General features: G+C 57.2%; 2 protein-coding genes across 14 annotated transcripts in view; one reads left to right on the top strand and one right to left on the bottom strand.

The window, feature by feature from the left end:
- The window catches only part of Ubxn8 (UBX domain protein 8), a 136,666-nt gene that overhangs the window by 6,756 nt on the left and 106,493 nt on the right, over nt 1-23,417 (top strand). For 3 of the 11 annotated variants that reach the window (XM_071610243.1, XM_071610242.1, XM_071610241.1), the window contains exon 3: nt 1,032-1,102. In XM_071610243.1, the coding sequence (XP_071466344.1) occupies nt 1,032-1,102 (71 nt within the window). Of the gene's footprint in view, nt 1-732; nt 1,103-3,613; nt 4,430-4,822; nt 4,903-5,713; nt 6,844-23,417 lie in introns of those variants that run through there. The other 8 variants (XR_011707122.1, XR_011707123.1, XR_011707127.1 and 5 more) reach the window with 7 other exon arrangements.
- Nucleotides 121-20,267, bottom strand: LOC114095881 (alpha-1,6-mannosylglycoprotein 6-beta-N-acetylglucosaminyltransferase B-like). Of its 3 annotated transcripts, XR_011707128.1 has the most exons (5): nt 19,623-20,267; nt 15,813-15,925; nt 7,787-7,934; nt 611-743; nt 121-271 (listed from the first exon to the last, which is right to left on the bottom strand). XR_011707128.1 is itself a non-coding variant. In XM_071610245.1 (4 exons), the coding sequence occupies exons 1-4, from the start codon at nt 19,688-19,690 to the stop codon at nt 734-736; spliced, it is 339 nt and encodes a 112-aa protein (XP_071466346.1). In that variant the 5' UTR covers nt 19,691-20,267; the 3' UTR covers nt 121-733. The 3 variants fall into 3 exon arrangements, 2 of the variants coding, with proteins under 2 accessions (XP_071466346.1, XP_071466345.1); XM_071610245.1 differs by having other exon boundaries at nt 121-743; XM_071610244.1 differs by lacking the exon at nt 611-743.

Below are 23,417 nucleotides of genomic sequence, written 5' to 3'. Positions count from 1 at the left end.
CCATTTGGTAATCCTTTTCAACCCAAACATAAGTGACAACATAGATGTTTCAGGGTTTCCCAATCATAATTTCCCCCCCTTTTGGAAGTTGTTTGGTTTCTTAAACTTAAAATGACTCAGTTGGATTTTAAAATTTTATTTATTTATAGATTTTAAGAGTCTCACTAATTTGCCCAGGCTGGACTTGAACTTAAGATGCTCCCATCTTAGATTCCTGATTGGTAGAGTGCTTGCCTTGCATGTGTTGAGGCCCTGGGTTTAATTCCCAGTACTGCAAAAAAATAAAAAAAAGAAAAGACAAACAAAATAATCAAGCTACATACTTAAAAGGGAGTTGGAAGTAGTGGAACATGCCTGTAATTCCAGCAACTCAGGAGGGTGAGGCAGGAAAATTGCAAGTTCAAGGCTACCCAGGCATTTTAACAAGACTTTATCTCAAAATAAAAATTAAAAGCACTGGGGATGTAGCTCAGAGATAGAGTGCCCCTGGATTCAATCCCTAGTACCAGAAGAAAAAAAAAAAAAGAAGCAAAAATACTTTTTCTTCACATTCAGTGGATAGTAACCTAATAGTGGTTCAGTCATTTTAAGAGCTGACAAGCACACATACCTTTAGGGACTTTTACTGTCATGTTTAAGGGCAACAGATGACACTTCATGCCTGAAGTGCTGCATTCCACACTTCACATTGCAGTAATGGGCTTCCATGCTGTGCCTCAGAGCTGCTGAAATCCTATTGGGACCTTCAGAAGAAAACTCATGAAAATATTCTGGAAGCCTCTTTAGCAGAAACTATTACATACAACAATACTTAGTGGAGAATTGTTTCAGAACAGAGCCTTTAAGATTTTATGTGCAGATTTCTGTATTTCCAACTGTTTGCATGTACTTCATTTTCATTACTTGAAAAAATATAATCTGTTTTTCAAAGGCTACTTGTCTCTTCAAAAATGTTAAAATCTACAGACTGTGCCATGTGACTTATTGATACTTGGGAATTAAAAAGCACATTTATGATTTTGATGTTTTAGAAGAAGAAGAGAAGAATGAGAAAAGACAAAAACTTGTGAGGAAAAAACAACAAGAGGCACAGGGTGAAAAGGTAAAACATAATTTCTAGAGAGTAAAACAACACTTATGTTTTGATGATGATAGTAGAAATTTAAGAAAACACAAAAATTTGTGAGAAAACAAGAGGCACATTGAAAAGGTAAAGTGTCATTTTTAGAGAGTATATATAGTGAGAAAACAAAAACATCTGGGGCATTTATAACTGAAGTCTGTTGCTTTCTGTGTGTTCTACTTAGATTTTTAAAAATAATATTCAGGTCAAATTCATGATTTTATTTTTTTATTTTATTTTATTTTATTTTTTTCAAATTCATGATTTTAAAGTTAATTAAAAAAAATTTTTTTAGTTGTAGATGGACATTTATATATGTATATATAAATATATACTATATATAATATATATTTATATATATATATATATATACCTTTATTTTGTTTGTTTATTTTTATGTGGTGCTGGGGATCGAACCTAGTGCCTCACACATACTAGACAAGCGCTCAAACACTGAGCCACAACCCCTGACCTTTTTTTAAAAATATGTATTTTTTAGTTTTAGGTGGACACTATATTTTATTTTTATGTGATGCTAAGGATCAAACCCAGTGCCTCATACATGATAAGTGAGTGCTCTAGCACTGAGCCCCAACCCCAGCCCAAAGTTGATGATTTTAAAGTGTATACGTTCGTGATTTTAAGATTGATTATTTTAAAATGTACAATTTAGTAACCTTTTTTGGGGTACTGGAGATTGAACTCAGGGGCACTTGACTACTAAACTAAGCCACATCCCCAGCCATATTTTGTATTTTATTTAGAGATAGGGTCTCACTGAGTTGCTGAGTGCCTTCTGTTGCTGAGGTTGGCTTTGAACTTTCGTTCCTCCTGTATCTTTAACCATTGGGGTTAAATACGGGCACTACCATGCCCGGCTCAGTAATGTTTAGTATATTCACAGGGTTGTGCAGCTACTTAGTACCTCAATCTAGTTCTAAAACAGTTTTATCACCTCAAAAGAAAACCCCTCAGCCCATTAAACACTTATACCCCATTACCCTCTCCTCCTATTCTCCAGCAACCACTAATCTGCTTTATGTTTGTATGGATTACCTGTTCTGGATGTTTCCTATAATTGCAATTGTATATAACATGTTAACTTTTTCTGTGTGACTTCTTTGATTTAGCATAATATTTTACAGGTTCATTCATCCTGTAGCATCCTTTTTATGGTTGAATGATATTCTGTTGTATTGATGTACCAAAATTTGTTTGTTCACTCATTTGTTGATGAACATTTGCATTGTCTCTACTTTTTGTATAGGGAAAATGTTTTTATTCTTTTTTTTAAAGAAATATTTTGTTATTTATTTATTTATTTTCTTAGTTTTCAGTGGACACATCTTTATTTTTTTTATTTTTATGTGGTGCTGAGAATCGAACCCAGCACCCCGCACATGCCAGGTGAGTGTGCTACTGCTTGAGCCACATCTCCAGCCCTGTTTTATTCTTTTACCATTGAATATGATGTTAGCTATGCGTGTTTTTAATTTTATTTATTTATTGCTATGCAAGAGAACTTTATCATAGGAGAAAGTAAAGTAAGACTCAAGCAGAGAGAACAAACTTTGTGTTTTTTTTAAATGTTATTGTATTTTTTATACTTTTATGTATGTATGTATGTATGTATGTGGTGCTGAGAATTGAACCCAGTGCCTCACACATGCTAGGCAAGTGCTCAACCACTACACTACAGCCCCAGCCCTTGCTATGGGTTTTTGTAAATGCTCTGTATTATAATGAGCAGGTTTCCTTCTGTTCTTGATTTTTGAACATTGTGTGTTGGATTTTGTCAATTTTTTTTTTTTTTATTAGAGGTGGAACCTGGGGCACTTAACGATTTAGACACATCTGTAGGCCTTAATTTTTTTTTTATTTCTTTTTTTTTATTGGTTGTTCAAAACATTACAAGGCTCTTGACATATCATATTTCACACATTTGATTCAAGTGGGTTATGAACTCCCATTTTTACCCCGTATACAGATTGCAGAATCACATCGGTTACACATCCACGTTTTTACATATTGCCATACTAGTGACTGTTGTATTCTGCTGTCTTTCCTATCCTCTACTATCCCCCCTCCCCTCCCCTTCCATCTTCTCTCTCTACCCCATCTACTGTAATTCATTTCTCTCCCTTGATTTTTTTTTCCCTTTCTCCTCACATCCTCTTATATGTAATTTTGTATAACAATGAGGGTCTCCTTCCATTTCCATGCAATTTCCCTTCTCTCTCCCTTTCCCTCCCACCTCTCGTCCCTGTTTAATGTTAATCTTTTTCTCATGCTCTTCCTCCCTGCTCTGTTTTTAGTTGCTCTCCTTATATCAAAGAAGACATTTGGCATTTGTTTTTTAGGGATTGGCTAGCTTCACTTAGCATAATCTGCTCTAATGCCATCCATTTCCCTGCAAATTCCATGATTTTGTCATTTTTTAGTGCTGAGTAATACTCCATTGTGTATAAATGCCACATTTTTTTTTATCCATTCATCTATTGAAGGGCATCTAGGTTGGTTCCACAGTCTAGCTATTGTGAATTGTGCTGCTATGAACATCGATGTAGCAGTATCCCTATAGTACGCTCTTTTAAGGTCTTCAGGGAATAGTCCGAGAAGGGCAATAGCTGGGTCAAATGGTGGTTCCATTCCCAGCTTTCCCAGGAATCTCCATACTGCTTTCCAAATTGGCCGCCTTAATTTTTTATTTTGAGACAGGGTTTCACTAAGTTGCTTAGGGCCTTGCTTAGTTACTGAGGCTGGCTTTGAACTTGCAGTCCTCCTGCCTCAGCCTCCTAAACTGCTGGAATTACAGGTGTAATCGTGCCCGGGGCGGAGCTGCTCAACTGGGCTTGGCAACAACGCATTGCAGCCCGCCCTCCCTCCCTGGGCACAGGACGGGAAACCGAGGCCCAGCTGGCCAGGAGCACCCCTCCCTTCCATCTCCCCTTGGCCGGCCCTCCCTCCTGCAGCTGGGAAAACAGAAGGGACAGGCCTGTCTTCACACAGCGCACGTTCCAGGGGGGACAGACAACACACAAGTGAACACGAAGACAGCGAGCGAGACGGTGACGGGGAGAGGAAGGGCACATTTTAAATAGGACCTGGTCGGGAAGGCCTTACGGGACGCTTAAGAACGGGAAGAAGGAGACCCGGGAAAGAGCATTCCACACCGAGGGGCCAGCACAAAGGTCCTGTGGCCAGCAGGAGACCATCATGCCCCAGGCAGAGCCAGAGAGACATGAGGCCAGGCGTGAGCCACTCCCTCCTCTGGCCACTGCCCCTGCAGCTTCTCCTGTCACTCAGGTAAGAGCTGGGGTCCTTCTGGTGGACGTGACCTTCTAAAACGATCTCGCTGGCTGCTGAGGTGGGAGCAGCTGGGAGGGGAGGGAGGGGGCACTCTGGGCTAGTCTGACGGACTGGATGCAGGTGTTCAGGAGGGGGTCAGGGATGAGTGCAAGGCTGGGGGTCTGAGCTCCCTGGGTCCCCTCACCCTCCCGAGTCCCTGCCTGGACGCTGCACATGGTGGACATTCAACAATTACAGATGACCTTGGGCGCAGCCAGCCTCCGAGCTCAGCGGGCTTTGCGCTGCGCGGAAGCCCTTTGGAAAAATTCAGAGACCGTTACTTGGGGCTTTAGAAACACAATATGATGCTGTTGCAGCAAACCGTAACCTGATCACGTCTTCCCTCCCCAGGACAGGCCAGCCACGGGGCAGGGGCAGCCCAGAGGCTCCCGGAGGGCAGAGGAGGACAGCGAAGTTCTTCATGAGCCACGGTAATTCCCAGGCAGAGGGTCTGGGTGCGGGTGAGAGCTGGCGGAATCAGGGGGGTGCTTCCGCAGAATCCCACCTGGGGTTGACCTGGGGAGGGCTGGGGGAGGGCGTGTCTGTGCACCGGGAGAGGGACAGAGGGACAGCGGAGCGGCCTCCCGCAGGCCCTGACACACGCATCCCCAGTCCTGAAGCCGCAGTGTCCCTGGATTCACGGCTCTGCCTGCGGGTTGATGGGCCCCCCTGGGCATGATGGATGGCGGCTCTTCCCCAGGACTGAGTAGGAGGTGGCACGCGCTCCCCCAGCCTGGAGGCACCCTCCCTCCCTGGAGGAGAGGAAGGGCAGCGCAGGGGACGGGGGACAGGCTGGGCCTGGAAGGAACCAGAGAGACAGCGGATGTGCCGGATGTGGGCCCTCCAGCCCCAGAGCAGGACCCTCAGCTCGGATGCCCACAGGATGCCCAGCAGGGGCCAACCGGGGCAGACACCTGTGGCCAGGGGCCGTGGCACAGGGGGCGGGAGAGTGGAGAGATGAGGGGCCCAGGGCTGGGCAGGGAGAAGGGCGGAGCCGCCGGGCAGGGTGGGCAGCCAGGACGACCCTGACACTCTGCCCATCTCCCATCGCTCCCACTGGCCCCTCTGCTCCCCTCTGGCACCTGGCCAATCCATGTTTCACGCAGCAGTAATGTGATACCATTTTAAAATAAATCCAGCAGCTCCCCACAGCTCTTGGGGCCGTGCCTTACAGCACACCCTGCTCTGCGTCCCCACCAAGCTCTGCCACCTTGGCCTTCCCCGTGCTTCTTCCCCCAACAGGCCAAGCGTGCTCCCACCCCAGGGCCTTTGCACTTCATGCGCTCTCCTCCCTCCCACTAGAGATCAGCTCGACTGTCACCAACTAACCTGTTTGAGCAGCCGCTTTCCCACCCAACCGTCCTCCCGCGCTTTCGAGCACAGATCAGCAGCTGAAACGATCTCATTTATTTCTCTCCTTGGTGAGTGCCCACCTGCCCCCGAGGAGTGGGGACAGGGCTCTGCAGGGCCCGTCACGCGTGAGGGGCCTCGCCCGGCTGTCGCCCCACTCCTCGCTCCTCTGCTCTGTAGACAGCAGTTCTGGGAGCTGAAACAGCCTCCCCGGGACCCGGCACCCAGCTGTGCGGCCCAAGAGGCCCAGCCTGCTGCGGGTGAAGTCAGAGTGGACACTGCGCGGGCCCTACACTCTCCCCCGCTCCCAGGAAGGCAGGGTCAGTGCTGCATCCCTGAACCCCAAAACCCCAACGGGGGCTGGCTTCTGTCTGTGAACTAGCCAGCGTGGAAAAGCCTAGAAGGGAGAAATCCAACCACGCTGACCACACAGCACGCGAGAGGCCACCAGGCACCCTGGGCAGAGGGTGGTGCAGAGCCAGGCGGCCCCTCGAGGCTGTGCACTGAGGCTGGGTTCCTGGCCCTCTCTGTGCCTTCCATCAGGTGGGTGCGCGATTGACGCGGTGGTAGGGGTGACAGGCACGAGGGAGGTAGGTGCTCTCGCAGTAACTGTCACCTGTGACAAGGCCTGGTGTCGGGCAGGGTGTCCAGGGTACTGCTCAGTCGGCCAGGCTAGCCTAGGGTCGGCCCTGGGCCAGCAGCCCAGCACAGGCAGAACAAGTGGCCACAGTCCCACCGAGGTGCCCTGTTGTTGGAGTCTGTAAACAAGTCAAAATAACACCTGGCATTTTGCCAGGGGAATGTTAGAGTTCGTAAACAAGTCTGGATGGTGCCTGGCAAAATGCCAGAGGGAGTGGTTTGAGAAGTAACAAAACCGAGCCATTAAGTGTAGAGATTCCTGATTGGTTGACTGATGTATCTAGTTTATGCTAATTAGATAAGCTGTGTGGAATGTATAAATACTGCTCCTGTCCTGCAATAAACGGCTCCCACTCCTGCTGTATCAATGTACACAAGTTGTTCGTCACCCCCCGGTTATTTTGCTGCAGCCGGACTGCAGCACCCTGTGTCCAGCCTGCCAGCCGGTCCCTCCAGCACACCCTCCCCGCAGGCCGGCCAGGGCCACACAGCCCTTCTCTCTGCCCGAAGCCACACCTGAGGACGCTGGGCCCTGGCCGTGATGGCCTGGCGTCCACCCAGACGCGCCCCGTGCACTCCACGCCCCGGGGCTCCCAGGTGGCGGAGCAGCACACGTCCCTGGGCTCTGACTCCTGGCCAAGGGAAGACGTGGGTGAGTGAGGCCCGGAGTCCTACTCAGCAACGGCCCGAAGCCACCGGCCCTCACACAGGACCTGCTCAGACAGAGTCGAAACCGCCCCTCGGACAACAGGAGAAACGGGGAGATCCCGCGGGGACCCGGGGAGCCTGAGGAGACCCTGCGAGCCTGAGGGGACCCGGCAGGCCTGAGGCCCTCAGGCCCAGCCCCACACTCCCTGTGACACGCCGTGTGGGTACAACTGGCCCAAAGAGTTCTGTGCGTTCACACGCCGGGTGTGTGTGTGGCCGGGTGTGTGTGTGTGGCTGCGTGTGCGTGTGGCCGGGTGTGTGTGTGGCCGTGTGTGTGTGTGTGTGTGGCTGGGTGTGTGTGTGGCCGGGTGTGTGTGTGTGGCTGGGTGTGGCCGGCCGAGTGGACAGGAAGAGCTCAGCGCCTGTCTCCAGGAGGAGTTAGGTCCCTCCTGTCTCACTTATTTAAGGGGCGGCAGACACGACTCCGATGGTGCTCCCCTCGGGTCCGGGAGCCGTGACCTCCTCAGGTCGTGGAGGGGTTTGGTTTTTCTTTTTTCATTCTTTGTTTTCCCCAGATTAACAAAAAGCGGGTGACCAGCAGGCCCGGCCAGCTCTGAGAGTGGCCTGAGGCTGGGCCTCCACCCAGCACAGCCGGCACAGTGCCCCCGCGGCCCTCACCTGTGGGCAGCCGCGTGGGGGTCGCCGGCCTCCGGGTGCAGCCCGCTGCTGTTCTCCAGCCTGGCCAGCGTGTCCATGCGCTTCACCATCAGCTCCAGCAGGTCGCTCATCTTGCGGAGGACGCCACGGGACTCAGGGCCACCCAGCACTGTGGGCAGAGGAGGGCACTGTCAGGGAAGCCGGGCAGCACGGAGGCCACCGGTGTCACCTGGTGTCTGAGATGGGGCAGCTCAGACCCGGGCCCCCTCCCACCTTCCTTGGCCACCGCAGGGGAGGGTCAGAGAGCAAGCCCGCCCCATCTGCCCCCCTCCTCGGCCTCCCGTAAGGCCCCTCACTGCATTGCCTGGGGAGGAAACCCCAGGAACCTGCTCCCACCAGCTGTGTGACCCTGGGAACTGTCTACGCCCTCTCTGGGCCTCAGTTTTGTCAAGTATAAAATGGAGCTTTGGCTGTAATCTCCAAGGTGCCCTGCAATCCCCAGGGCTGTGAGAGGCCAGGGAAGGTTTCAGGTGGGACAGGAGCCTATGTCTCCTAACACCTGGTCCAGGGTCCACTGGCACCTGACCAGCCAGGCTGTTGGAATCCAGGTCCCCGGGCCCAAGCCTAGGCTTGCTGACTTGACGTTCTAGGGCCCTGGAGTCTGCACCTCCGTCCCCGTGCGTCCCCCAGGGGATTCTGATGGAGAGGGAGCCTGTGTTCTGGGGTCCCGGGACTGCTGTTCACCTGCCCCCACTTCTGCCCAGCCTCTGAGCCCTGACCCATGCCGTCCCCATCCGCCTCCCCAGGACCCTCTGCAGAAAATCACATGAACTTGTCCTGGATGTCACGCTGTCTTTGGATTCCCAGAGACGGATCGGCAAGGGCAGCTGCCCGCCCCGCCCGCCCTCAGGAGGGACCTTGCAGAGAATGAAGTGGCAGCCCCTGCCCACAGCCTACACGGTGCCGGCTCCCGCCCCACCCCTGGGTTCTGAGCCAGGTCCCAGGGGACAGGAGCCCTCCCCACCAGGCTGCCCGGCCAGGGGGGGGGGCACGTCCTGACTTGGGTTCCCTAAAGCAGGTCCTGAGACGGGGCGAGGGGTGGGGAGCAATGAGGAGAGACAGTGAGTGCCCAGCCGGTGGCCCCTGAGACCACAGCCCAGCCCTGCAGGCACATGGAGGCCGCGGCAGGGGAGGGGTCCTGGCCTTCCTTCCTGGGTGCAGAGCCACGCCCGTCACCCGCTGGGGGACGAGGGGCATTCTACCCCAGTCACTGGGTGAGAGCTGCTCCAGGGACAGTCACGTTCTGCCCTCTCCGCCTGCCGCCGAGTGGCCAAGGGAAGTGCCCAGGCAGTAACACAGGTGCTGGCAGCGCTGCCCACGCACACTGAGTCACCAGGGCCAGGGAGGGAGGCAGCGCGGCAGTGTCCCCTTCTCAGGAAACACAGAGCCGGACACCCCAGAGGCTCTCAGCTGGCTCTGGCCTGCCTCTGCCACCAAAGCTGCAAGGCGAAGTCACCGTACCACCCTTGGCCTCCATGTCCCCGACTCAAAGCAAGAACACCAGGCCCTGCCTGCAGCCCACCCCTCGGGGCCGAGGACAGTGCTCAGCACACTGCCCCCTTCCCCTGGCTGCCACATCCAGCCACTGCCAGCCTCCCGCAGGGACAGAAGACACCTCCCCTGGCAGCTGAGCCACCTGGGTCTGAAGGGAGGCCGCAGAGCCGGGGCAGATGGCTCAGGAGCTGGCCGGGAAACGCCAGCCGGGCCCCAGCCCCAGAGCAGGAGGAGCAGCAGCCGCTCCTTAAAGAGACAGGGCCCCTGGCTCCGAGGGAGGGAGCGAGGGGCCAGAGGAAGAGGAGGAGAAATAAAGTCCCCCAGGACCCAGGGTGGAGCCGGACGTTGCAGGAAATGGGCACATGGAGGAAGGAAGGGAAAACACGGCCCCGCCCAGCCCCAGAGAGGAAGCAGCCCAAGGCCTCTCACCCTCCCCTCTCGGAAAACTGAGCAGGTTTTTAAAGAATCGATTGGAAATTTTCACAACAGCCTTGAATAAAGCAAACTTGGGGTCTCCCCACCACTCTGCCCCTCCCGAGCCATCCACTCACTCAGCGGATCCATCAGTTAATCGATCACACGAGACAGTCACAGCTTCCCCTGCTCAGCCTCACAGAGGTTCGCTCTCGGGGACCCCCTGCCTGGGCCTCCGCCAACATCAGCACCCAGTACCTTCAGCACAGAGGGAAGGAACGGGCAGGTGACCATCATTTGAGCTCAACACACACGAAGACCTGGACACTGCCAGCAGAGCTCAGGGCCAGCTGCACTGAGGCCAGCTGAGGGGCATCGAGGAGCTGTGCAGGGGGGCCTGCCTGGCCTCCCCTGTCCCCTGAGGGGCCACGGTTCACAGCCTGGGCTGAGGTTGCTCCCCCCATATGAGCAGGATGAAGAGAGGCAAGCAAGATCACAGCTGCCCCATGCCACACAGGGCCTGCCCCACCTGCCCAGGCCAGAGCGCTCGGGGTACCCCAGAGGTGTGGAGCCCAGTCCTGGTTTCTAGGGTGCTGCTGTGTTCCCAGCGGTGCCTCCGGCCTGGCCCAGGCCTGCCTCTATGCTGGCCCCTCTCCCTGCCAGGCCCAAGCCCCCTCCATTCTCCTCACTGCCTGCACCCCTGCTGGGACCTCACCACCCCACGCCCCACCAAGCTCCCAGCCCCATTTCTCAGGGCTGAGGGGCCAGTAACTGCATGATCCGTCTTAGAGCTGTGGGGACCCAAGAACTGGCAGCAGAGCAGAGGTGGGGGTGGCAGCGTGGTGGCCTGGGACAGGCCTGAGTGGGAGTCAGAAAGCCTGCCCCCAGACCTGCTCCGCACCGACTAGGTGGGGACAGGTCACTGTCCTCCTCCTGGCCTCAGTTTCCCTTCATGTAAAATGAGGGGGATGGAGCCACTGAGCTCTGAGGTTCTAGCACCCCAACTTCCCCTAACTGACTCTAGACACCAGGGTAACGGGAAAGGAAAGAATTGTCCCGTGGAAGCTGGCAGCAGAGTCCTCCCAAGGAGAGTTCTGTTTTGTTTTGCTAAACCCTGGGGTGGGCCAAAGCAAGTCATGTGCCCAGAGCAGACAGAGAGCTAAATGACTCTGCATATTCAAGCAGACTGAGGCTTCCTGGCACGGCTGGGGATGGGGAGAAAGAGGCGGCACAGGGGCCGGCAGAGCCAAGAAGGATGGGGATCCCCTATGGGGGCCACAGCAGGGGTGGGGGCTCTTCCTGGTGGAGATGCAGAGGGAGTTGGAATCTACTTGCTGTGCTGCACAGAGGTCTGAAGCCCCCACTGGTGACTCCTGAACCCCCCATGCAGGTGGCTAGACTCAGACCCTCGGGCAAGGGTCTCAAGGGAAGTGGGGTGTTCCTCCTACTGGGTTGGTGCAGGGGAGACAGAAGAGGCAGGAGGAAAGATGTTGAGATGGATAATTTAGCAGAAGCAAGAACTGAGAGAGCGAGATGACCAGGGAAATGTAGGCCACCCCTCCCCCCAAGAATCCTTGGCGATATCTGGGGTTGTGGACTGCCCTTCTATGAGGATGCAGCCAGTTCTTTAAAAATGCCAACGAAGGCGTGAGCCCCAAAGGCTTGCAGATAACCCCTGCCAGGCTTCACCAGGGCCCTGATTAAGGAGATCAGCTGTCTTGGACAGTTCTTTAAGGGCCCTCTTCTTTCTGGACCAAGACAGCAAATCCCTCCCCAGCAGAGGGCTCGGGGGCAGCCTCCCATGTTCTCACATGCTGAGGGGCTCGAGAAGTCCCTGAGACCCGGGGACAGCCCCCAAGCCTCCTGAGGCGCTCTGAAACACGTTCGCAAGCCTGCTTTCTGCCCAGGACCCGCTCAAAGTCACACCCAGGAGATGGGTACCCAGGAGGGAAGCAGGCGGGCCCTGCCTGAGTGACACCTCCCTGGCATGCCACCTCTGGACCCCGACTGTCAGCAGAGCAGGCTGACGTCCCCCAGGGTCACTTCCCCACTCCTGGCTTGGGCTGAATTGAAATGTATTTACTGCGAGGCCCCAGAGATCCATCTCAGCGCTCACCGGCCCCTCCTCCGTATTTCCATATAAATAAGGAAAGCTGGACGCTGGGAGAGACAACTGGATCCTCACATTTACAGACAGCGGTATTTTTATTACCCGCCAAGGCCTGGCCTCCTCCCCCGACGCTCAATCTCCCCCTCCTCCCGTCTTGTCCCCACCCCTACCCTTCACTGAGGGTTCCCTGGACCTGAACAAGCCCCCAGCTCGCCAGAGAGCCCGGCCTTCCTGGCCCTGGGGGGGGGGGGGCTGTGACTGTTTGCGCAGCTGGAGAAAGGAGCACATTGGCTGGCGCACAGGGCCACGCCAGAACCAGCTGGGGGCACGGAGCTCCTGGCCGGGCAACAGCGGAGACAAGGCCAGGCCCTGGGAGGCCGGATGAGGCTCTTCCTCAGCCCACTGGGCCCTGGTTCCCACCCATGCAGCTTCTGAGAGAAGGGCCCCAGAGCTGCCCAGAGCTGGAAGCCTGCGAGGTTCAGCTCCTGCCCGGGGCCTGGGTGGTGTGGCAGGGCAAGCCACGGACTGCCTCGGGCAGACCACAGCTGAGCGCTACTTCTTCAAGACCAAACAGGGCAGGAGGGAGCCCACAGCTCCCCTCAGATGCAACTAAGGCTTCCCTAGAAGGACGCAGGGAGGAGGGAGAGGGGCGCAGGGAGGAGGGAGAGGGGCGCAGGGAGGAGGGAGGGGGGCACAGGGAGGAGGGAGGGGGCGCAGGGAGGCAGAGTTGCCGAAATCAGCCCCCCGCCATACTAAGGCCCAAGCCAGACCCCCCCACCCCGCAGCAAGAGGGAATGAAGTTAGACCTCTCCAGTGACGATCCCCTTCAGCCCTTCTTGCCTGAATCTCTTAAGATTTTGAGTGTGCAGCATGCAGAGTGAGATATCCGTCAGGTTTTTATTCCCAAATGAGCCACCTCACCATGAAGTGAACTGGCCTAGAGGGGAAGGCGCAGCCTCTGCAGGGACCACCTTGCTGGCCACAGCCAAGTGTTGGGCTCTCCCCTGCCATGGAGAAAGCCCTCCTCCTGCCCCTGCCCTGTGCTGCCGCTGCGGGGACCCCGCCTCCCTCGCTGGCCAGGCTGTTCTCCCCACTGTGCTCAGACTGTTGTGCTGATCGGTGACGAACTCATTTATTTCCCTAAACAGCAGGGCCCTGGTGGGCTTCCTTCTGATTCTGGGGCTCCTTGAACCCCACAGGATGGGCATTGCCCAACACCCCGACCTTGGCCCAGCGCTGGGCTCCTTCCCAGTCCCCCTCCCTTGCTCCCCCACAACGGCTCGGTGTGGGCAGGCTGGCATCTGCTGGGGTTTCCACGGGGCTGCTGGGCACAGGGCGGGGTGTCACTGGGGCTTCTCTTCAGGACTCATATTTTCAACTCACAGGGGACACGGCTTTCCAGGCCTGTGTCCGTGTGTCCCTCCAATCAGATTGGCTGGATGCAAGGACATCAGAGAAACTGGGGGGCAGGCAGTGGGAATGGGGACACAAACTGAATCAGGGTCCTTTCTCCTTGGCTCTGGGAGGCCCCCTCCATTCCTCCCCCTCCCAGTTCCGAATTCCAGGCACTCGAGCCCTGGCCCGAGGAAAGCGGGAACTGTGGACAGGCTCTGAGCAGCACCATTCCCAAGGCCCAACAGGGACCAGCGCCCAGGCCCGGCCATGGTCAGAAGGATGTTATGGTGTGGACGTGAGGGGTCCCCCAGAGCTCACGTGAGACAATGCAAGAAGGCAGAGGTGACACGACTGGGTGGTGATTGGTGACCCAGTCAGTAGACTAATCCCCTGACAGGACTTCCTGAGGGGTCAGGAAGGCGGGCGAGGTGCGGCTGGGGAGGTGGACATGAGGGGCGTGGTTTGGGGTGTAGACTCCTGTCTGGGGAGTGGAGTCTCTCTCTGCTGCCTGGTCATCATGGGAGACGCCTCCCTCACCACACTCCTCTGCCACGATGTCCGGCCTCACCTCCAGCCCCGGGGAACGGAGCCTGCTGTCTATGGACTGAGACCCTGAAAACCACAAGCCCCCAATAAACTTTTCCTCCAGCGTTTTTCTGGCCAGGTCTTTTGGTCACTGGGGCCATCACACATGGAGGCTGCAGAGTTCTGAGAACCAGGGAGGGTGACCACACAGAGAGGGCGAGGGTCCCTGGCAGTGCTGACAGAGAGGCGGCCCACGGCACTGCCCTGCCCGTGACATGCCACCCAGGTGAACCCCCTCTGTACCTCTAGAAGTCAAGGTCATGGCCAGCCTTGGCAAAGTGGTGACAGAGGTGGCACGAGGCTTTCTCCCCTCTACAGAATAAAACCTGGGGCTTGAGCCAGACCCCCCCCTGCTCCCCACCAGCCCCTGTGCTCTGGGCCCCTGGGTCCACCCTGCCATGGGGCAAGGACCATGGGGGTGGAATCGCTTTGGCTCCCAAGCCCCTGAGGGAGAGGGCAGAAGAACCAGCCCCAAACCCCTCCCCCCAGCCCCTTGTCTCCTCCTGTCAGACTCCAGACCTTTCTGGAAGCTCAGGTTCCTGATGCCCTGTGTAGCAGGCCACCCAGACAGGAGCACCCGCCCAGGGGCAGCATCCAGGGAGCCTGCGCTGCTCTCCCCACACCCACACCCCCCCCAAGCCCACCTTCCAGACACCTTCCCTGTGGCCCACCCACTCTCCAACCCCAACCAGGCGTCTCCGTGTGCAGACCCAGCACCCCATCCCCCTCCCCAAAACGTCCTTTTCTGCAGCTCCCGCGTCTCAGACTTAACACATCCCCCCATGTGTGGAGCCACCCCGCCCGCCAGGTGCTGCTCGGGACCCTCACGAGGTACTTACCGCGGGAGAACATGGAGGCTTCCCAGAGTCAGAGCGGGATCAATGAGCTCACACTGGAGCCTGAATGACTAATGGGTGTGACATTCCTTCTGGGAGCTTTTGCAAGTTTAAAGAAGCACGAGTTAAACCGAAGGGATGAATCCAGTGACAAGTCACAGATGGCACCACAAGTGCCACTCAGAGCGCCCACTCCACATGACAGCCAGCGCGCCAAACGACACCCATCACTGGGACAAGGAAGCCAGCCAGCTGAGCACCGTGGGTCTGAGAAGGGGACTCCACAGAGAGCCCTCCCCAGAGGGGCAGGGGAATCTCACACAGCCAGCTGGTCCCTGCAACCCGCTGACCTCGGGCTGCCCCCGCCCATGTCCCTCCTCTCTGCCCTGATCTAAAGAACCCCTGTGTCAGACGGGGTAGGACTCTGCTGCTGTCCACCACCACCTCCCAGTGAGTAGGGGGAAGGGGAAGGACCCAGCTTTAGGATGAGGACTTCAGGATGAGGACTCCCAATCTGTCACACTCAGGCCATGTGACAACCAACCACACCAGGTGATTTCCATGTGTGACCCCATTCGGCCCAACCTTCCAAAAAGTTCATTGTGACTTTTCTTCTGTGTCGGCAACTTAAGTGACTTGCGGGTGGCACACAGCTAGGAGGCAATGAATAGAGATGCAAACCTGGGCCTGGCTGGTCCCTAAAGTCCGTGCTCTGAACCTCTACTCGTGCCTTGCAAGCATCGTGTGGGCAAGGAGCAGTGAGGGACTGGGAAAGGTCTATGTCCCCAGAGTTCAGAGGAGACACGTGAGCTCATGATCGGGCCTATCCCCCGCCTGTGTCCACAGCCTGGGCCCAAGGCACAGAGGACACGTGTCTCAGAGGCAAGTGTCATAGCCAGACCCCCAACGCTCCAACCAAAGAAGCCACACAGGAGACCCTGCCCTTCGAATCCATGGGCACAGGCAGGACCAAAGTCAAAGTCTTGTGCCAGATCGCACGGCCCAAGCAGGCCCTCTCCCCTACACCCCTGCAAGCAGCCAGCAAGCCTGAGTCAGGGCTCCAGAAAGCCCCCTGTGGTGCTGGGCCAAAGGGACCTGCCCTTCTACTCACAAACACCTGCACGTATCCTTGACTCCCCTGACCCCAAGATACCTTCGGTGCGGATGGTGAAGGGCGAGTCCCCCAGGCGTCGCGCTGAGAACTGGCCTCCCAGAGACGTCATCAGGAAGCAGACAGTGAAGAAGCCGATGCCCAGGACAAAAAGCCTGTGGGGAGGACAGAGCAGGTCAGCAGGGCAGGCCAGCGAAAGTGCCCCCAGCCTCCACCGAGGAAGGCACAGAAACGCCAAGGTAATGCACAAGGAGGGAAGCCAGGGACAGAGGGAAGTGGGGGGGGGGCAGTGGGGCTGAGCCCGAGCCCAGAAGACAAAGAGAGTGGGCTACAAGAAGCTGGCCACAGCCCCCTGGCAAATCAGAGGGGGAAGGAGGCACATGGAGATAGAAACCTGGGCAGGGCCTGGCCTAAGACAGACCCTGTTCATTAACAGCATTAGACTGCCAAAGTGTGACTCCCAGACCGGCTGCCGCAGCAACGTCACCTGAGAACTTTCAGAAACGCACGCCGTGGGGCCCCAAGCCCCCCACCCTGGCGGGAGACAGGTGATCTCATCTCACACGCTCTCCCAGTGATCCTGATGCATGCTAAAGTTTGAGATCTACTGGAACAGATGGAGCAGCAAGGCATGACATCAGCCCGAGGGCAAGTAATTGGTCCAGCTCAGACCCACCTGGATCCCATCAATCACCTGGGCCACCCTCAACCCTGGTGTACACAGGCCTGGCCACCACCATCAGTCACGAGCTCACTGTAACCCTTCCCCACCTGTGTCCTCAGAAGTGGTGCCTGCACCCATCACTGCTTCTGGTGAGATCCCAAGGCAGGGCCACATGGCCCTCTGCTGTGCCCAGGCCTCTCCCACACACTGGCTTTCAGCCTGCACCATTGACTGGCCAGGGCATGCTCACACCTAGACATGGACATCACACAGATGTGTGTACTGTCACCCCAGTGGGAGGCCTGGCTCAACGAGACACCACTCATCCCTTCAACCCATCGTTATTGATTATCCACCAGGTGTCAGGCACTGGGGTGATCCAGGAGGATAGTGGGGAACCAGGCACAGAACCCACCCCGGCACAGCCTTGGGGGCAGGCAGGTGTGGACAATGTTCAGGGACCTTGAGTCTATCAGAGGGCTTGAGGAACTGTCAGATCTGAGAGGGGACGTCCCTTTACCTGGCCAGAGGGAGGAAACCCATCCAGTGTGGAGCCAGGCTGACCAAGGAGAGCCCTACGCGTCAAGCAGAGACCTCCAGCTGCCCAGCCTCCACTTCCTATCCCCAGACCTGGTGCTTGTTTGTATCTTTATGCAAGACTTGCTTTATGCATTTTAATCTTCATTATTTGAAACTGGCAGAGCAGTATTTAATTAAAATTTGGTCCATTAAAGAAAACACATAATTGCAGAAGAAAATAAAATGCATAACAACATTCCCAGCCCACATTTAAAGAAAGCTGTTAGAGATTAAGTCAGAGAGAGGGGGCAGGAACCGCACAGAGAGGACCCGGGATCTTTCCCCAGGAGAACTCTCTGGCAGAGCATCTCTGATGGGAGGAGGGAGGAAGCAGTTCAGTGGGCAAGACAGCACAAGGGACACTTCCCTTCATCTCAGAGGGAAACCTCAGTGAGTTCCCCTAGGCCTGAGGGTGGGGCTCAGACTCTGCTGTGCCCCAGATGAAATCAGATGGGTCTCAGGGCAAGAGCACAGGAAGAGGTTGTCATAGACCCAGGGAGATCCCTGGGGAAATCAGCCCTTTGCCCTCCCAGCCTGAGGACAAGGAAGAGCTTCCCTCAGCCCTGGTTCCCCCCCCCCCATCCTCCACCCTCTCCCTAGCCACGGAGTTGTATTTAGGGCTGGAGACCTGGGGGTGCCTGCCAGGGTCCAAAAACATCCATGAGGAACATGTCTACACCTTTGACCAGACCCTGAAGCCCCACAGACTTCACCTGCACCACACTCTGCCAGTCGCCAAGCCTTGGGTTCAGGTCCCCCAAAGCACTGGGGTCTATTTATAGTAAATTCAAGTTAAAGTGGCTTCATCCATCCACATATGCACTCAGACAACACTGCAGAGCACCTGGGGAAGAAAGCCCAGGCAGAACCCATGGGAACAGCATTCCCAGGCCGTCCTCGGGGATGAATAAATTGGAGTGATGTAATCAGAGCCCTGCCCTGATCCCGAGGGGACTTGAAGACTCCGTTGGTGGCTGTGGGTCTCTGGCAGCCTAGAGAGACCCATGCAACCGCACCCCACCCCTGCTTTCAGATAAGAGCCCCAAAGGCTGTGGTGCAGGATGCACCCTGAAGTGGGCCAGGGGCAAGCACTGTCCGTGGTGCTGGAACCCGGGCAGCCTCCAAGCGCCCCAGGAAATGTCCAGCAGAAACTGGACTTCCCATGGCCTGCAGGGAGGGGACCACAGGGGGTGAGAGAGCAGGAGGGAACCTGAGAATCCTCTCAGAGTCCTGGGCAAGCCAAGGACTTGAGGGTTTTCTGGAGGACCAAGGCCTTTCTAGAGAGAACGGCTTCCTGCCCTGCTTACCATGAGCACCTTAGGCTAGGGATCCCTGACTCCCCCCAAACAACCGCTTAAAACCCCACTCTCAGACCAGACTCCAAAGTCCCCGGCATCCTCCCTGACCAGCCTGATGGTTGCTGCCCCCAGGCTTCCTTCTCAGCCCTCAAAACCGGCCTGACACCCGGGAGGCGGGAACCCAGGAGGGCCATCTTCTCCCCACCCCCAGCCCCTTCCGGGCCAGGGAGGGAGATGGGCAACGACTGGGGTGGGGGAGGAGCCAGGGCTCCGTCGGAGGCCTGGAGTGGAGGGGATCAAGCCTCTTCCCTCCCTGCAGCCCAAACCCTGGGCGCCTCTGACCGCCAGCGCCTGCTCTCAAGGTCTCTGTCCTGCGCCCGCACCCCACCTGTGGCCTGTCCCGCCCCGCGCTGGCACCCGAACTCCCTCCGCGTCTTCTGCAGCCCAGCTATGGAACAGAAAGACACTCCAGCCCTGCTGGGCGCCTAGCGCCCAGCGCCTCTTCCCCAGCCCTCGCAGCGGCTCCACTCCGACGGCCCTGGGAGGGAGAGAGCTACCCTGGCCCTGGCGGGCTCCGGGGGGGCCCAGGAGTGGGAGTAGCAGAGCCGGGTGAGTCCCGCACAGCCTCAGCCCCCTGGACCAGGCCACCCAAGGTGTGTGTGGCCAGAGTGTCGTCTTCGCCTCTGTCCGCCCTCCACAATCGGGCTGAACCTGCCCCGCCTGTTGACCCGTAGTTGAGGGTGAATGCCCAGCGGAGGAGTGTCCGTGGTCCAATCTCTGGAACCCTCGGGTCAGAGACTGGCCCGAGCCCTGTCAGAGGGGGTGGGCCGTGAAGGCGGGAGGAGGGGATGGATTAGGCAGAAGGGGTGGGCGGGCCGACCTAGGGACCACGGCTGGACCGGAGAGGGAGTCGCCCTGCCACCGCGCACTATCTTCGCTACCAGATGGGACTGGCCGCAGGTGGGGAAAGGCCCCAAGGGGCAGGGAAGGGGCGTGCTGGCTGGGGCCACTGCCCGGGCCCTGGGCCACAACCTCGATGCTTTCTGACCCCATTCTCACCTCCACACCTCAAATCCCTCCCAACCTAGTCCAACTTGGGACAGGTGCAGAATTACATTACCCTCCCTACTCGCACCCCGAGCCCCAACTCCATCTGTTCCCGCAGCCCCAGTGGCCATCACCGAGGGTCCAAACGCGAACCTCCTTTGCCACTGGAACTTGCATCCTCGCAGGGACCGACCTCGCCTACCGCCACCATGCGCCCCCTCGGGGAAAAGACCCCCAGCCACGCCAACCAGGGGAGAACTTTACCGGAAGGGTCTCAGAGTGACCAGGCATCTTCTGACCATTATCTTCCCATCTGGGTTGACTGTGATCATTGTTCAAACTTGTCAGGGCGAGAAGCCGCGGGAGAGGCCAGACGCACAGTCCTAGGCGCGGCTCTTCCCGCGTCGGGGCCACCAACTCGCTGAGGGCCGAAGCCCTTTCCGAGCGTGGAGGGGGCGCGGGGCACGGTGGCCTCACTGCTCCGGCCACCGCCCGTGGGGTGGCGCGGCCTCTGCGCGCAGAGAAGGAGCAGCGCGGCAGCCGGAGGGCGGCAAGGGCGCCCGGCCCGGCGGTCTCTGCGTCTCCTCCTCCCCGCTTCACATTTTGGGGACCGGGAGGCGGCGCGCCCCCAGACCGCCGGCCGCGCGTCTGCCTGCTCAGGCTCGCTCGCTGGGCGGGACGGCGCCGCGGCGCGCAGACGGGATCCCCGCGGAGAGCGCCCTCATCCCCGGCTCCGCGCCCTCGGTGCCGGCTAGCAGCGGCCCCCGGCCCGCGTCCGGCTTCCCCGCGCCTCTGGGTCGCGCCGAGCTCCGGCCCCTCGCGGCGCCGCGCCCATGGCTCTCGGGGAGGGCGCCCCGCGCCCGCCCGCTTGCCGGCTCGTTCGGTCGACTGCCCGCGCTCGGGTGTCCGGCGTCCGGCCCGGCGCAGCGCTACGCCGGGAGGCGCCGCATTGTTCCCTTGGAGGAGGTGGCCGCCGCGGCGGCCCAGGAGCGGCCTCCACGCTTCCTCGGCGCGCAGGCGCCACCTCGCGGTCGCGGCCCAGCTGCGCGCTCTCCCTGGGCTGTAGGGGAGGGGACGCGGCGGGGCGGGAGGCGAGCACTCCGCCGTACCCACGGGAGGGGCCCTGCGCCTCTCTCCTGGCCAGGCCACTTCTCAGGGCGCCACCAGTCCCAGGAGCCGAGGGCTACTTCAACTCCTGCAAAGCGCGGAGGAGGTGGGGGAGGAGAGATGACCCCTTCCCTTCCTCCAGGCAGCAGGGCCCCCCTGGGTCACTGTCTTTGCCGCCCCCAGGAGCTTCTGCACCTGCTGCTACACCCACTGATTTGGTGTGACAACACTCACCCATCTGCTCCCTGTCAATACTCCCGCGGCTCCCCTTTGCTTCCTGGCCTGGTAAGAAGCTCAGCTGAGAGCCCTCAGGCCTGCAGCCCTAGTGGGTCACCACGAGTGGGCCTGAGCTCTGTCCTCCTAGCCTTCACTAACCAATAGGTGATGAAGCCTGCAAGTCTGAGGAGTCACCACTAAAACAACGAGAATGAGCAGAAGCTATGGCTCTTGGCAACTCCAGATCCACTAGGCCTGAATCTCTCAGCCTCATCCTGCCCTCCCCGTCTCCTCCTGGACTTTGGAGATGTGTTTCCTGCTGCAGGTGGGAGGTTCCTGGGGGCCCACGGAGCCAGCACAGATCTGAAATTTCTGGCCAAGACCAGACCTCTGCTAGGGGGCACAGATGACACACCCCCCCCCACACACACACACACACCGATTCCTGTGCTGTGTACAAAGGTGACATGGGAGTCTCCGATGGTCTCCCAGCTCAGGGATTCTGCAGCCTGGCTTATGGAGGAGAAAGCCCTTGTGATCCTTATCCCACCCAGGTTCCATCCAACCAGTCGGGCCCCCAGCCCTGCCCTTCTCCCAGCCACCACCCGCCCCCCCCATTTCTCACTAGCAGTGACTCATGCCTCCCGACGTTCCTGCTCCTTCATCAGAATTCACCTGTCCCATGTTCCATTATCTCAGCGCCTCTCTCCCTGCCAATGTGAACACGGGTGATAAATCGGTGCTGGCGGATTAATGTGTTACTCCAGCTAGGTAACAAATTTGCATCGAACAAGGACATGCTGACCGTGCCTTGGTGCGGAAGAGTGACGGATGGTGGTGGAAACTTGGCCATCACGGCAGACTGGCTAAGGAGATGTGTGAGGGCAGGGGTCTCTGCTGGGCCTCTAAATCACAACTCGCGCCTGGGTGCCTCCATCTGCCGCAAACCGGGGTAATAATTTAATCACTGGCTGTCAAGGCCAAAGCCACTTCTTGCTAAGGAATGAAATGGCCCTTCTGATTGTGCACCTCTGTCAGGAAAGCCTTGCAGGTTGTATTTACACCTGGTTGACATTTTCAGAACAAAGAGGAGGGTCTCTCCAGAGGGCATGGTCACACTCAGGGTGGACCATCCAGGGAGGCAGAGTTTAGAAGATGGGAGAGGGCACTGCATACATCCGCTGGGCCTTGCTCTCTGGATCTGGGCTCCGAGGTAGGAGGGGGAAAGCCCCCTCTGCCATTTCCCAACCGGCTCAGGGCCAGGAGGAGAGGCAGAGGCAGAATAGTGAACGCCACTTTGTGAGCCAGCTTGTCCAGTCTCTGTTCTCTTCCAAGTCTCTTTGCCTTTTCTCAGCCTCTTCTCTGCAGTGAATTCCAGGATAAATGGTCCTCCTTGCTCTCAGCTGTGCTGTGCATGTCAGGAGGAAAATCATGGATCTCCACATCATGTGATCTTGGATATGACCTCTCCGTGCCTCAGTTTCCCCAACTGTAAATTCAGCTACTTCTAGCACCTTCCCCAGAGGATTGTTATGAGAATGAGGCCTGTTGATTTCCATGCGTAGCCCATTGCCTGGCTCCTGCGCAGAGCATGAGAAGGGACGGGGTGCGTGAGAGTCCTTGGCCTCTGTCTATACCAGATCCTGTTGGTGCCCCACCCATTTTCTTCTGCATTTACCTCTACGTGCTCAAAGACAGGTAACTGAGCACACCTTCAGCTCTCTGCCTGGCATGCCTATGGAAAATGCTAGAACTGACTGGGACAGGTCAGAAGTTCCAGAGACTCAGTGCACCAGAAGCAGCCCTGGAGCAACAGATTCCCCCCCACCCGGCCTCCCCCTCAGATGGGAAGCCCAGAGTTCCCAGCAAGACTGAGTCCCATCTGCCCCCCATGGTCGCCTGCTCTGTGATGCCCCACACTGGCTGCCTCTTGCCCCTGCCTCGTCCTTCGCTCCCCTGCCAAGTTCCAGGGGTCACCTCCCACACAGACCACCCGCACTTGAATCTGCTTCCAGGGAACCCAAACCAAGAGACCCTGCCTTACAGACAGGGGGGTCTCAGAGTCACCTGCAGAGCTTAGCAGAAGCTTTACTCTGACCCGATCCCTGAGGTGGGGCCTGGGCGCGTTTGCTCTTTCATGTGACAACCAGCCGGGGTGGAAGACCGTGGTTCTAGACAAACACCTGTTGTTTTCTGATGAAGAAGGAGAATCGGGCACAGGAGCTGAGGCACCCTGGCTGGAGGGTGCTTCCAAGGACAGGGCTCTTTTGAGGTGTAAGTGGGCCTGTGCCCAGGGGGTGCAAGCCCAGCATCCGTCCCCCTACTCCCCATACAATACTTCCAGGCCCCAGTGCAGCTGGAGGGGTCAGGAGAAACCCAGAGCCGGCGGGGATGGCCCTGTGCCCAAGAAGGTAGAGCAGAACTCCCGAGGGATGCAGGCAGCAGGGGGTGCCCCCCTCTCAAGGGACCCAAGATGCCTAGAGGAGGTGGGCCAGGCAGTGGGAAAACCCCTAAGGGTACTTTCCTAGGTTGTCCTAACAAGTTACAGAAGTTTCTTCTCTCGTGATTCTAGAGGCCAGAAATCTGAAATTCAAGTGTTGGCAGAGTTGGCTTTTCCTGGAGTCTCCAAGGGACACTTGGAGCTGCAGATACCTCCCTGCCCCAGGCGGTGGCCAACAATTCTTCTTTTTTTTTTTTGAGGCAGGTGTTGCTAAGGATCAAATTCAGGCCTTGCTC

This window comes from Marmota flaviventris, chromosome 3 (genome assembly GCF_047511675.1).
Source record: "Marmota flaviventris isolate mMarFla1 chromosome 3, mMarFla1.hap1, whole genome shotgun sequence".
Taxonomy (NCBI): Eukaryota; Metazoa; Chordata; class Mammalia; order Rodentia; family Sciuridae; genus Marmota; species Marmota flaviventris.
This window is presented reverse-complemented; position numbering and strand designations above follow the sequence as displayed.